This window comes from Ornithorhynchus anatinus, unplaced genomic scaffold, assembly GCF_004115215.2.
Source record: "Ornithorhynchus anatinus isolate Pmale09 unplaced genomic scaffold, mOrnAna1.pri.v4 scaffold_264_arrow_ctg1, whole genome shotgun sequence".
NCBI classification, from domain to species: Eukaryota; Metazoa; Chordata; class Mammalia; order Monotremata; family Ornithorhynchidae; genus Ornithorhynchus; species Ornithorhynchus anatinus.
The window spans coordinates 4081873-4095329 of record NW_024396743.1 but is presented as its reverse complement, the minus strand read 5'-3'; the positions used below and the strand labels follow the sequence as shown (position 1 = coordinate 4095329).

Here is a 13457-nt window from a genome sequence, read left to right as displayed (position 1 = left end):
GATACCCGCCGCCCCTTCCCTTTGGACCGTGAGCTTCGGGCGGAAGAGGGACGGTCGGGCCTGACTCTCTCGTGTCAACCCCATCTGCCTGACACCCAGAACCACATCAACTCCTCCAGGAAGACTTCCCTGACTGACCCCTCCTCTCCTCTTCTCCTACTCCCTTCTGCGGCAGTCATATTTCTTCGTCATTCATCCACTCTCCCTTCCCCAAGGCACATATCTGAAATTTATTTATTTATCTATTTATATCAATGTCTGTCTCCCCCTCTCGACTGTGAGCTCGTTGTGAGCAGGGAATGTGATGTTACATTGTGCTCTCCCAAGAGCTTAGTACAGGGTTCTGCACCCGATACGCGCTCAATAAATACGATGAATAATAATATTAACAGCAATGGAGGGGCCGGGGAGAAAGCGGGGTGGCCCGGTGTTTAGGGTTTCCCCCGTCTCTCTGTTGTCGACTTCTACCTTTGGGTGATAAGAGAAGCCGTGTGGCCTAGTGGAAAGAGCACCAGCCTTGGAGTCAGAGGGCCTGGATTCTAATTCCAATTCTGCCACACCTGTCTGCTGTGTGACCTTGGCCGAGTCACTTCACTTACACTGTAAACTAAGCTGTGGGCAGGGAACGTGTCTTCTGCGTGGCTTAGTGGAAAGAGCAGAGGCTTGAGAGTCAGAGGATGTGGGTCCTAGTCCCGGCTCCGCCTCTCGTCTGCTGTGTGACCTTGGGTGAGCCACTTAACTTCTCTGGGCCTCAGTGACCTCATCGGTGAAATGGGGATTAAGATTGTGAGCCTCACGTGGGATAACCTGATGATCTTGTATCTACCCCAGTGCTTAGAATGGTGCTTGCCACATAGTAAATGCTTAACAAATACCATCCTAATTCTGTCATATTGTACTCTCCAAGCGCTTAGTACAGTGCTCTGCCCATAGTAAGCGCTCGATAAATAACACCGATTGCCTCTCTGGGCCTCAGTTACCACCTCTGAAAAATGGGGATTAAGACTGGGAGCCCCCACGTGGGACAGGGACTGTGTCCAACCTGATTAGCTCGTGTCCACCCTAGGGCTTAGCGCAGTGTCTGCCACGCGATAAGCGCCCAAGAACAATTTGCTGAATTGTACTTTCCAAGTGCTTAGTGCAGAGCTCTGCACAAGGTAAGCGCTCAATAGATACTATTGAATGAATAAATAATAATAATAATAATGATATTTAATAATAATAATGTTGGTATTTGTTAAGTGCTTACTATGTGCCCAGCACTGTTCTAAGCGCTGGGGGAGATACAAGGTCATCAGGTTGTCCTATGTGGGACTAACACTTTTAGTGTTTACAGATGAGGTAACTCAGGCACAGAGAAGTTAAGTGACTTGCTCAAGGTCACACAGCAGACAAGTGAATGACTGACTAAATGAGTGACTGAATGACTGACTGAATATATGACTGACTGACTGAATGAATGAATGAGTCTATGACTGACTGACCGAATATAAGATTGCCTGAATGAATGAATATATAACTGACTGACTGACTGAATGAATGAATATATGACTGACTGACTGAATGAATATATAACCGACTGAAGAAATGAAAGAATGAATATGCGACTGAATGACTGAATGACTGACTGAACGAATGAATGAAGGACTGACTGAGTGAATGACTGACTGACTGAAGGAATGAATGAATGAATATATGACTGAAGGAAAGACTGACTGACTGACTGACTGACTGAATGAATGAATGAATGAATATATAACCGACTGAAGGAATGAAAGAATGAATATATGACTGACTGAACGAATGACTGAATGACTGAGCGAATGAATGAAGGACTGACTGAGTGAATGACTGACTGACTGACTGAAGGAATAAATATATATGACTGACTGAAGGAATGAAAGAATGAATCTATGACTGACTGAAGGAATGAATGAATGAAGGAATGAATGAATGAATGAATGAACGAGTGAATGAAGGACTGACTGAGTGAATGACTGACTGAAGGGATGAATGAATGACTGACTGACTGAGCGAATGACTGAAAGAATATATGACTGACTGAAGGAGTGAAAGAACGAATATATGAGTGACTGAACGAATGACTGAAGGACTGGCTGACCGAATGACCGAACGCGTGAATGAATGAATGACCGAACGCGTGAATGAATGAATGACCGAACGAACGAACGAATGAATGAATGAATGAATGAATGAATGAATGAATGAATGAAGAGGAAAAAGCCCCCCGGGCGGGGCTCCTGGGGGCGAGTGGGCCCCGCCCTCCGGGTTGCTAGGGGAAGTGACGTCACAGCGCCATGGCGGCGGCGGCTCCTCCGGGTGGCTGAAGGCGGGGGTTCGGGGGCCCGGAAGATCCGCGTCCATCCGCGGCGGGGAGGCGGCCCGCGGGGCCGGCGGCGGCGGGAGCAGGGGCGGCGGCGCTCGGACTGTCCCCTCCGCCCCGATTGGGGCCGCGGGACCGGCCGGCCGGCCGGAAAGCCATGGCGAAAGCGGGGCCGTGAAGGGCCGGGGGACGGACGGACGGAGGAAGGGAGGGAGGGAAGGAAGGGAGGGAGGAAGGGAAGGGGCGGAGTCGGGGACCCGCAGTAGCGGCAGCGGCGGCGGCTCCGGCTCCGGCCCCGGCTCCGGCTCCTGCTCCGGCCCCGGCTCCGGCTCCTGCTCCGGCCCCGGCTCCTGCTCCTGCTCCTCCTCGGCCCCTCGCAGACCCCGGGCCGCAGAGTCGGGAAGCGACCGGCCCCGACCCCGGCCGCCATGGAGCTGAGAGTCGGCAACCGGTACCGGTTGGGCCGGAAGATCGGCAGCGGTTCCTTCGGAGACATTTATCTCGGTGAGGAACCAAAACCTCCCCCTCTCCCTTCCCCTCTTCCCCCAGCCCCCCAACTTTGCAGCGGTCTAATCGGAGCGCTCGAGCATCTCCCCCCTCCCCCCATCCATAGATCACCCCACTTCCCACGGGTGCAGAAGAGGACCCCAAATGGGGGGGTGTCACCCCCTTATCCCCACCCCAGAGACACCCCTCCCTCCCTCTCCCCCAAGTCCAGCCTTAGACTCTGCCTCCGAGGCCGGGGGGCTGGCACCATCCTGGCCTGGGACGGTTAGGGCTCAACCCCAAGAGAACAGGGAAGTCAGGTTGAGGCAATAAGCATCCTGTCGTCCCCCCCAAACGACAAGTAGGGGCGGCTAAGCGTTCAGTACGGAGCTGCATACATAGCTCCTCCAAAAGTACCATCAGTCGACGTAGGGGAGCCCCCCCACCCCGGGCAACATGGAAGAATATTCAGCTTCTCCCTCGGACCCATCCCTCTTCGGCTCTGGGTCATCCCGATTAATAATAAGGATACTGGTTAAGCGCTTACTATGTGCCAGGCGCCGTACTAAACGCCGGGGCGGATCCAGGCAGATCGGATTGGACGCAGCCCCGTGGGGCTCAGTGTCTCCCCATTTTCCAGGTGAGGGAACTGAGGCCCCGAGAAGCGAAGCGACTTGCCCAAGGTCACGCAGCAGACGAGTGAGGGAGCTAGGATTAGAACCCATGACCTCCCAACTCCAGGGTTTCCGCTCCATCCACCACGCCGTGCCGCTCCTCCTCTTCTCCTCTCCCTGCTTCTTCCACCCTCCCACCCCCCTTTTGTGGAGCTACCTGGGGTGACTAGGGGCGACTCGAGAGCCAGGAGCCGGACCGGCCCCTCCCGGCCCGCAACTCATCGCCCTCCCTCCTGCCAGAGAAGGGCTCCGGAATAAGAACGATAATGATTACGGTACTTGCTAAGCGCTTCCTCGGTGCCAGGCACCGGGCAGATGGAAGGCGATCGGGTCGGGGACGGGCCCGGTCCACTTGGGGCTCACGGTCTAGGAGGAAGTAGGATTTTAATCAGAGTCTCCACCCGCATGCCTCGGTCAAAAGGGTTCTGCCGTCGGATCGAGCCGGGCTCTGAGGTGGTACTGCCCGGAGACGGTCGCCGGCCATCCCTTGGAAAGGAACTTGCCACACCGGGGAAGAAAGGGAAGGGTTAAAGCTGTTTGCTTGGGCAGGAAGGGAAATTTGAGCGCTGGAAGGATGGGGAAGGCCGGGGAAGGCAGGGTTGGTTGTTTTTGAAGTTCCAGTTGGAGAAGTGACAGAGAAGTGACAGCAGACTCCTGCAAGTTAGAGGGGCCGGAGATGCCCCCCGCGAACCCCTAGTTGCCCCCACAGCCGGTGCCGTTAGATCGCACCCAGCCCCGGAGGGAGGAAGGAAGGAAAGACGGACGTGCCTCGGATAGAATTTGTTAGGTCAACCAGGTGCGGGCAGTTCGGTCGCCTGAAAATGTCAGATGTGCTCGTTCCTTCCTCCCCCCACCCCCTCTGGTCGAAGGCCTCTGTGGCCGGGGGAACCGTAGTCTTGGCTACCCGCTCTCTCACACACAATGCACCAGATGAAATCTTGGCAGCTCCAGGTGAAGAGCTCAGAGGCCGGCGATCAAGTTACCCCGCAGCTGGCCGGGCCCCGGGCTCTTTAGAGAGAAGAGGGGAGGGCCACGGGCCGAGGTCCGGTCTCCCCTGCGGAGGATCGGCGGCTCCGGCGCGTCGCCCGCGCGGGCCCGAGCCCGTGGGCCTCCTCCACGTGGGGGTGGGGGAATGCCAAGATCCAGCGGTCGGAAGCCAGGAGATTCCCAGGTCCCGGGCCGTCCGGCCACGCCCGGGACGGATGAGCTGTTGCTTGTCTTCCCGGCCTTCTCGTAGAGGAATCGGTCACCCCTGCTGTCCGGACGGCCCGGGGCGGACCCGGAAAGCGAGCCCTCTTCCCAACCTTGGCCAAGTGACTTAAACCTCTCCGGACCTCGGTCTCTCCAGCTGAAACGGCGGGGGCCGGGGAGATGACCGGTCTGGGCCCGGAGAGTCCTGGATCAGTCCGTAGGTGTTGTTTACCGAGTACCGACCGTGCAGACTGTTGTCCCGAACGCTTCGGGAGAGAGAGCGGAGTCGCTAGGGACGATCGCTGGCCTCAAGGAGCTTGCCATCTGTCTGGGGAGACAGATGTTAAAATCGGTAACAGATCGGGGGACGACGGCGATCGAAAGGTACGAACGTAAGCGTCTTGGGGTGCGGGGACCCCCTCCCCCCGCCCAAGGGGCAGAGGCAGTTCAGGAGGCCGTTCAGGAGGCCAAGGACTACGACTGGTCGAGGGCCCGACTGGATACGGAACGCAGTGAAAGGTCCTGGGAGGCGTCCTGAATCCGATCGTGCCGTGCATATATCTCTAATTCTGTTTTTTTCTTTCGACGCCTCTTGTTTTGCTTTCTGTCTCCCCCCTTCTAGACTGTTAGCCCGCTGTGGGCAGGGATTGTCCCTCTTTTTTGCCAAATTGGACTTTCCAAGCTCTCGGTACAGCGTCCTGCACCCGGTAAGCGCTCAAGAAATCTGACTGAATGAATGATCATCTGAGTTATCTAGAGAGCGCTTACTACGTGCAGAGCACTGTACTAAAGGCTCGGGAGAGTACGGTGCCAGAGAGTTGGTTGACCCGATCCCTGCCCTCGCAGAGCTTCCAGTTGCCGTGAAACACGAAGCGGGGAGAGTTTCCGTTCTGAAACCTCCACCTCCCGCCCGCCTCTCGCGATTGATTCCCAGCATCCCGAGCCACGTAAAGCCATCGGCCATCTCGGGCTTGGAATATATTTGTGGTTTGCCGGGCTCAGCACTTTTCTGTGTCAACATTCCTTCAGCTGTCCATTCACTTATTTATTTAGATGACTCTGTCTGTAAAGACGTTTTGTGCCCAAGTCCCCGAACTATTCTAGAAGTTCCCTGTGGGCAGGGAATTTGTCAGTTCTCTGTTTTTGACCTCCCGAGCTCTTAGGGTTTCCCCTAGGGATGTTCGGTACTGCTCTTCCTGTACTATTACGGTATTAAGCGCTCCCGGGCACTGTGCTAAGCGGTAGGGTGGACAAGTTGGACACGGTCCCTGTCCCACTTGGGGCTCAGAGTCTTAATCCCCGTTTTACAGACGAGGGAACCGAGGCCTAAAGTGAAGCAACTTAACCACGGTCTCATAGACGGGGGCGGAGCCAGGATTAGAACCCAGGTCCTCTGACTCCCCGGCCTGTCCCCTATCCACTAGGCCACGCTGCTTTCTTCCTACTTCGTACTGCTGTCCCGTGTAGCATTGTGGACGGACGGAGTTTGCGGTGAGCAATCCTTGGACCTCATTGAACCGGGCGTCCCCCGCAAAGCGGCATCATTCCCGTTTTCCGGACGGGGAGAGCCTGGAGTCCCAGTTTTAGTCTTTGGTGAAGTTAGGCGTTATTACACCCTTATATCCTGGGCCTGGCCTTTCGTTTTTATCAAATTCAGTGCAAAAGGCCCTTCCGGAGCTCCTGTGTTTGGATTGAATCTCTGGGTGCAGACTCACACCTCCCCCTCACCGAACCATCAACGTAGGCCTTGGTTTACAGCTCATTAATGATGATTGTAGCGTTTATGAAGTATCTGTTACATCTTAAGCCCCTGGGGGAGAGACAGAATTGGGGGACGTGAGTGTATCCCCTCTCCCACCCGAGGCCCCCCGGCCCGCTTATTTTCTTGATGAGCCGATCGAGGCCCAGTGAGATTCGTTCATTCATTCAGGTGTATTTATTGAGTGCTTCCCGGGTGCAGAGCACTGTTCTAAGCGCTTGGGAAAATACAGCACGACACATTCCCTGCCCACAGTGAGTTTATGGTCTGGGCGGGGGGGTGAAGTCTAGAGGTTAAGTGACATAGCCAAGGCCACGACTCCAGATTTTTCCATGCTCTTTCCACCAGCTTGCATTGCTTTGAGGGTGAAAAATGCAATAGCTTCCTAGCGGAAAGAGCCCAGGTCCGGGAGTCAGGACCTGGGTTCTAGTCCCGGCTCCTCCACGCACCTTCCGTGTGGCCTTGGATAAGTCACTTCTGGGCCTCACTTCCTTCATCTGTAAAATGGGGATCCGATATCTGTTCTCCCCCTTACTTAGACCGTGAGCCCCATGTGGGACCTGATGATCTCGTATCTACCCCAGCGCTTAATACAGTGCTTGGTATACGGTAAGCATTTAATCAAAACACCAACTATTATTATCTTTCAGCTTTGCCCAGGGCCGTGTTATTATACACAAGGATCCAAACCACCTGACTTGGTTTTTTAAGGGTATTTGTTAAACCCTTACTGTGTCCAGGCACTGTACTAAGCACTGGGGTGGATACAAGCTAATCAGGTTGGAACCTGAAGAACTTGCAGCCCAAAGTGTGGCTTGCTGTGGCTGGTCTTAGAGGACCAGCCGTTGTTCGTGTCCCCCACGTGAAGAAACAGGTCAGACTATAGATGATTTAATTTGGACCCTCGGTTCAAGAGAAAGCCCCATTAAATCCCTGTGGATTTCTGATCCCTCTGCCTCTTTCCTGTTAGGTTCTCTAGATAGCCAGGAATGCTCCACATGAAAGCTTTTCTTTTTTCTTCCTTGTGTTTTTGTTTTTCGGAAGGAAAATGAGAACCCCATAGTCCGAACCAGCCCAGGTCCAGGGTTGGGCTTTTACCGTTCAGGTCATTCGACAGACAGACGGCAGAACCGGATTTTTGGTTCCCGGTTAACTTGTTAAGTGACCCCGTTCTCGACCAAGTTCAGCGGCCCGGCGGGGGGGCGGGGTGGGGAGGGGGGCGGGGTGGGGAGGGGCGAGCCGTGTCGTCACCGTGCGCCAGTTGGGTTGGGTTTTCGATTTAAATATTGATATTTATAAATAGTCACGGCGGGTGCCTCCTCAGCAACGCCGGGAGAGGGAGCGAACTGACTCAGGAGAGTGGATTTTGGCAACCGGGTACCTCGGCGTCTGGATCTCGGACCGAAGAAACAGGCCATTAGCCCCCCTCGCCCGCGTTCGATACTCCCATCCCGATAGAAGGGGGCTTGCCAGGATCACCCCCCTCGGGGCGGTCAGAACCCGGACCCTGGCCAGCTGGGGAGATTGAAGTTCCCATCCAGGGGCAAATCTGCAGACAGACACGCAGGGACTTGCCGGATTTAATAAGAATGGAGGTATTTGATAAGTGGCAAGCACTGGGCCAAGCACTGGGGTAGATCCCAGAGAGATCGGATCAGAAACGGACCCTGTCCCACTTGGAGGTCCCGGTCCAAGAAAAAGGGAGAGCAGAGATGTACCCCCATCGTACAGATGAGGAAACTGAGCAACGGAGAAGTTATTTGCCCAAGGTCACACCCGACAGGCCGGCGGCAGAGCCGGGATTAGAACCCAGATCCGTTGGCTCCCAGGCCTGGACTACTTTTACTACTAGTTTGTTTTTATAAACTGAGGTCAGGGAGAAGAAGGGCTATTCGGTTGCCTTGCTCTGACATAATTGTTTCTGTGAAATTCTGGGACGCAAACACGCTTGTTTTCATAATTAAGTTCCGCCACGTAGCCTCACTTAGCGTGGCTATGGGACGAAGGTCGTGTGTCCCGTCTCCCCCGCAGTAATGCGTCTTGACACTCTCGAACCCGCCCCCTTCACGTCGAAGCGGCGCGGCTTAGTGGATAGAGCACGGGCCTGGGAGTCGAGAGGACCTGGGTTCCGATCCCGGCTCCTCCCCTTGTCTGCTCTGTGGATCTTGGGTAAGATCTTCTGTGCCTCAGTCACCTCGTCTTTAAAATGAGGGTTAAGATTGTGAGCCCCGTGTGGGGCAGGGACTGTGCCCAACCTCAATAGCTTGTATCTACACCAGCGTTTAGAACGGGCCTCGACACCTAGTAAGCGCTTAATCAATACCACCGCTGTTATTAATTTATCAAGCCGCCGAGGTTCTGCCGGGCCTGGTTTGGGTCGTCTGCGTTTCCTGGCGGCCCCCGAGGGGGTCGGGAAACCGACCCCGACGAGGCCGCGCCTGGCTTTGAGGGGCTCGGAGAGAGGGCCGTCTCGCAGCGTGCCGGGCCCAGCACCCGCGGGAGAAGACAGAGTGCGGTCCCGCTTCCACGATGCGGCCGGGCCCCCACCCGGACCGTCATCCGGAAGATCCACGGTCTCCGCGGCCCCTCGCGGCCGGGGATTCGGGAACGGCCCGCCGGAACGAGAGCCAGCCCGGAAAGGTCCCCGAGGAGATGGTAACGGATCTTCTCCAGTTGTGGCCAACGCCCAGGCGGGGTAATGTCGCCCCATGGAGCGGGAGGGATTACTTGGCTGGTGCCCGGAGCCTGAGGCAGCCCAAGCGTTGGCCCGCCAGCAGGGTTGATGTCCCTCAGAAGGGCTGGAGTTGTCTCTGGCGATCGGGTATATAGTGTAAGTTTTTCGGTTTTTGTTTAAAAGAAAGGCCACCCGATTCAGGCACGTGCCGGGAAGCAAGTGCCTATTGCTTTTTGAGTTTCTTTTCACGTAATGCAACGGGGCAGTGTACGGTGATCGGTGAGGTTGCTTTTTTTTTTTTTTTTAACATCCCTTGCCCCTCCATCCCCCATCCAGTGTGCCACCTCAGCCAGAACTTTGATGGCATCATGCTCTCCCCTTCAGGAGGTGTGGATTTGATTTGGCAGGTTCCTCCTCTCCTTCTGGGTTAGAGCGGGAGAAGACGCCCGATTCCGAGTCGAGTCTTCCTCCCGGGCCATTTTTGGCGTGTGACCCTTGGGGCTGCCCGGGTAGAGCCGAGACCCGCCGTTGCTGCCGCCTGGATCCTCAGTTCCCTCCACCCCTTCGGGCGGCAGCGGTCTTCAGGCCGAGGGTGCGTTGAGGTGAGTCAACCGAGCTGTTGTCCCGAAGGAGGCATCCTTGGTGGGCTTGATGCCCAGCTCCCGCCTTCCGTCCCCGTTTCCGTGGCTCGCAAATGCAAAGTGAAGACCCTTTTCGGAGGAGCCGCTAATGCCGACCCTCCGGTCAGCGCATAGTTTCCCCGGCCAGCGTCCGGCCCCCAGTCCGTCCTGGCTGGTCCGGCGGCCGGCTCCTCGCCCCAGTGGGTTCCGGACCCCATCCCCTCCCGATTCGGAAGCCTGCACCTGAACCCCATCGAAACTGACAGGGAAGGAGCATCCCACCGGGCAAGCGGGCGGCCAGCGGTTCGGTCAGGGACCTGCCGAAGATGCACGGTGATTTAGAGGAGGGGACCGGGCGATGCCTGGGAGCGGAGCAAGCGGAGAACCACGGCGGCATTCAGGGCGGTCGTCTACGGAGACCCGCGTTCCCTCCGAGGAGCGCAGCTACGGAGGGTACCCCGTCTCTTGATACGAGCCTCCCGGGCCCCCAAAAAATGCTGGGGGAGACAGCTGCCGTTGGGTACGTGGGCATCAAGACAGCCGGGTGCCGCCCTGTCCCCTGCCGTGACCGCTCGCTCCCCGGAAGCCAGCCTCCAGAGACAAAGAACGCCGTCATCATCTCAGGAGATGAAAGCACGCGATAAACCGGCTCCCGGGAGGGCGTCGGACCGGTCCCATCCGGTCCCTTCCCCTTGGCGGCATACGGCTACCGAGGGCTCGGCGGGAGAGAAGGAATTCGGGCTGTGGCCCGGGGTGACCGGCCAACGGCCGCCGGAGCGGGCATCCGTTGGAGGCGGGCTTCGTGCCCGGCCGGTCCCGGTTCCCCGGCCGCCTCTGGGAAGTCAGGGCCCCGTTGCTGCGGGACGGAGAACATCCTCTGCCAGGAAAGACTGACCGGAGGGGTGGTCGTAGAATGAGAAGGCATCCATTCTCAGGAGCTACCCCGTTGGGGGTCACCGAGTCCGGGGTTCTGCATCCACTTGGATCCTTGCAAGCTTCCGTGGAGCCACCAAATTGGGGATTCTGCATCCGCTTCGATCCTTCCACGTTTTCGGGGGACTGCAGTTTCGCTTGCCGATAGGATGTGTCACCGGGAAGCCGAGAGCGTACTCCTGGTTGCTTTTTCCGCCGCCCACCCACATCCTACAGACCAAACGCTAATCGGATCCTCCCGCCCCGTGGGGCTCTTGGCCACCGTTCAAGTGGGGCGATTTGAGAGGGAATGAGGCAGGGCCAGGAAGATGGCACGGTTGTCATTTTTCCTAAATGACTGACTTCAGGGGAGCGGATCGGACTCTCCCAAGCCCTTCCGACAGTGCCGTGCGCACAGTAAGCGCCCAGGAAGTGCCCACCGATGACGAGAAGCAGAGCGCCCCACGCGAAACAGCTCTGGCCGACTCACGATGACTCAGAGGCTTCTCGAGCGTTTCTCGGCCGTGACTTAACCCACCAGACACGTCGACGTCAGGGGCAGCCCTTCCGGGCGGCTCGAGTGGTTCGTAATTATCGGCGTTATTATGTGGCGCCTCTGAGGATCGCCCAGGGCTCTGCCAAGATGAACTCATCCGCCCTTACCCCAGCTCCGCGAACCAGGCCGCAAAACCCAACCGCCCGGGACGACGGCGACGGGGCAGCGGATCAGTCGGTCGATCGGCGGGATTCATCGAGCTCTCACCGTGGGCCGAGCCCCGTACTGAGCGTTTGGGGGAGGACGATAGAGTGGAGCCGGCGAGGAGACCAAAGTTCCCGCCTTTGGGATTGGGGTCTTTGAGACTCGGGCGGCACGACGGGACAGGGACCGTCAGGGAATTGGGGAAAGTTGCTTCTGGGGATCTCTTAGGTGCTCCCATTCTGGCCATAGTCGATCAACCGATGGGATTTACCGGGCGCTTTCGTGCGTAGAGCACTGAACGTTTGAGAGAATACGTACAATAGCGGTTCGTTCGATCGTATTTACTGAGCGCGTACTGTGCGAGGAGCTCTGCCCTGAGCACTCTGGAGAGTACACTTTAACGATAAACAGACGCATTCCCCGCCCACAAGGAGCTTACAGTCGAGGCGGGGAGGCAGCGAGATAGATGTCGGATAGGGACATAAGTGCTGTGTGGCGGAGGGTGGGGTGAATAGCAAGTGTTTAAAAGAGACAGAACCGAGTGCGACGCAGAAAGGAGGGGGAGTGGGGGTCGTAAGGGCTTAATTGGGGAAGGCATCTTGGAGGAGCTGAGATTTTAATCAGGTTTTGAAGGTGGGGAGGGTGGCGATCTATCAACTACGAAGGGAGGGAGCCCCAGGCCACCGAAGACCGGCACGTGGGCTCGGGAGGGGAGGTGGGAGCCGGCCTGACTGCGCCTTACCCCCAAAACGATGCTAATATAATAAAGGTAGTCATTAAGCGCTTCCTCTCTTTCAAGCACTAAGCGCTGGGGGAGAAAGAAGGTTGGACACGGTCCCTGTCCCCCGTGGGGCTCACAGTCTCAATCCCCATTTTCCAGATGAGGTGACCGAGTCCCAGGGAAGTGACTTGCCAAGGTCGCACAGCAGACGGGTGGCGGAGTCGGGATTAGATCCCGTGTCCTCGTGACTCCCGGCCCGCTGCTCTTATCCACCGGGCCACGCTGCTTCCCCTAATAATGATGGTATTTGTTAAGCGCTTACTATGTGCCAAGCACTGTTCTAGCACTGACTCTGTGCCAATCACTGTCCTCAGCAGTGGAGCGGCTACAAGTTAATCAGGTTGGGGACAGTCCCTGTCCCACACGGGGCTCGTAGGCTAAGGGGGAGAAGGTGTGAATCCCCGTCTTCCAGATGAGGTGACTGAGGCCCAGTGAAGTGACTCGCCCAAGGCGGTCGCCCAGCAGCCACGTGGCGGAACCGGGATTAGAACCCAGGTCCTTCTGATTCCCGGCCCTGCGTGCTCTCCAGGCCACGCCGCTCCTCAGAGGCTTGGCAGTGGGGAAACAGGGCAAGAGGCCGTGGTTGGGGGTGCCGGTTGTGAAAGGCGGGCAAAGAGGGATCCTGCTCACTTGACTGCTTTCCGGGGGACGCCCCTCTTGCGGAGCACAAAAGCCTCCCCACCTCGTGCCTCGACCGAACAACTCGAGGCGAGGGGGCTTCACGCGAGGCCGGGCCCCGCTTCCGGTCGTTGAGCATCTGCCATTCGTCTTCTCCCCCGCAGGCACCGATATTGCTGCCGGGGAGGAGGTGGCCATCAAGCTAGAATGTGTCAAAACCAAGCACCCTCAGCTCCATATCGAAAGCAAGATCTACAAAATGATGCAGGGCGGAGGTGAGGCCCGACGCGAGGGGAGGATCGGAGCTGGGCGGGGGGCCCTGGGGCCCAGGACTCCGGCGGTTTATTTGGCGGGGACCACGTGTTCGGAGAGGGGGCGATTTGGATGCCAGACGGGGGCAGAAAGGGCGCCGTGTGTCGGTCCCCCGTAGCCGTCGGTTTGGTCTCCCCTCCGAGCGGGCACCGTAGCCGTGTCCGGCCCGTGGCCCCGGGGCCTGCCCGAAGCCGGATGGACGGGGACGGGGGGAGGGTCTAGGTGGTCCCGGAATGCCTCGGACGGCAGCGGGCACGGCGGCAGTGGAGCCGGGCAGACGGATGTGTCCGTCGGGGCTTCCGTGAATAACGGTCGTAATCATCGCAGTTCGGGAGCTGGGATAGGGAGAGGAAAATCAGATCAGACACAATCCCCGTACCACGAGG

At 57.4% G+C, this 13457-nt stretch overlaps 1 protein-coding gene across 3 annotated transcripts in view; it reads left to right on the top strand.

The window, feature by feature from the left end:
• Nucleotides 1–2661: 2661 nt before the first annotated feature.
• CSNK1D (casein kinase 1 delta) overlaps nucleotides 2662–13457 on the top strand; it is a 35075-nt gene continuing 24279 nt past the window's right edge. For 2 of the 3 annotated variants that reach the window (XM_029057055.2, XM_029057056.2), the window contains exons 1-2: nucleotides 2663–2848; nucleotides 12924–13034. In XM_029057055.2, coding sequence (XP_028912888.1) covers nucleotides 2773–2848; nucleotides 12924–13034 — 187 coding nt within the window. In that variant the 5' untranslated portion in view covers nucleotides 2663–2772. Of the gene's footprint in view, nucleotides 2849–12923; nucleotides 13035–13457 lie in introns of all 3 variants that reach the window. The other variant, XM_029057054.2, reaches the window with a different exon arrangement.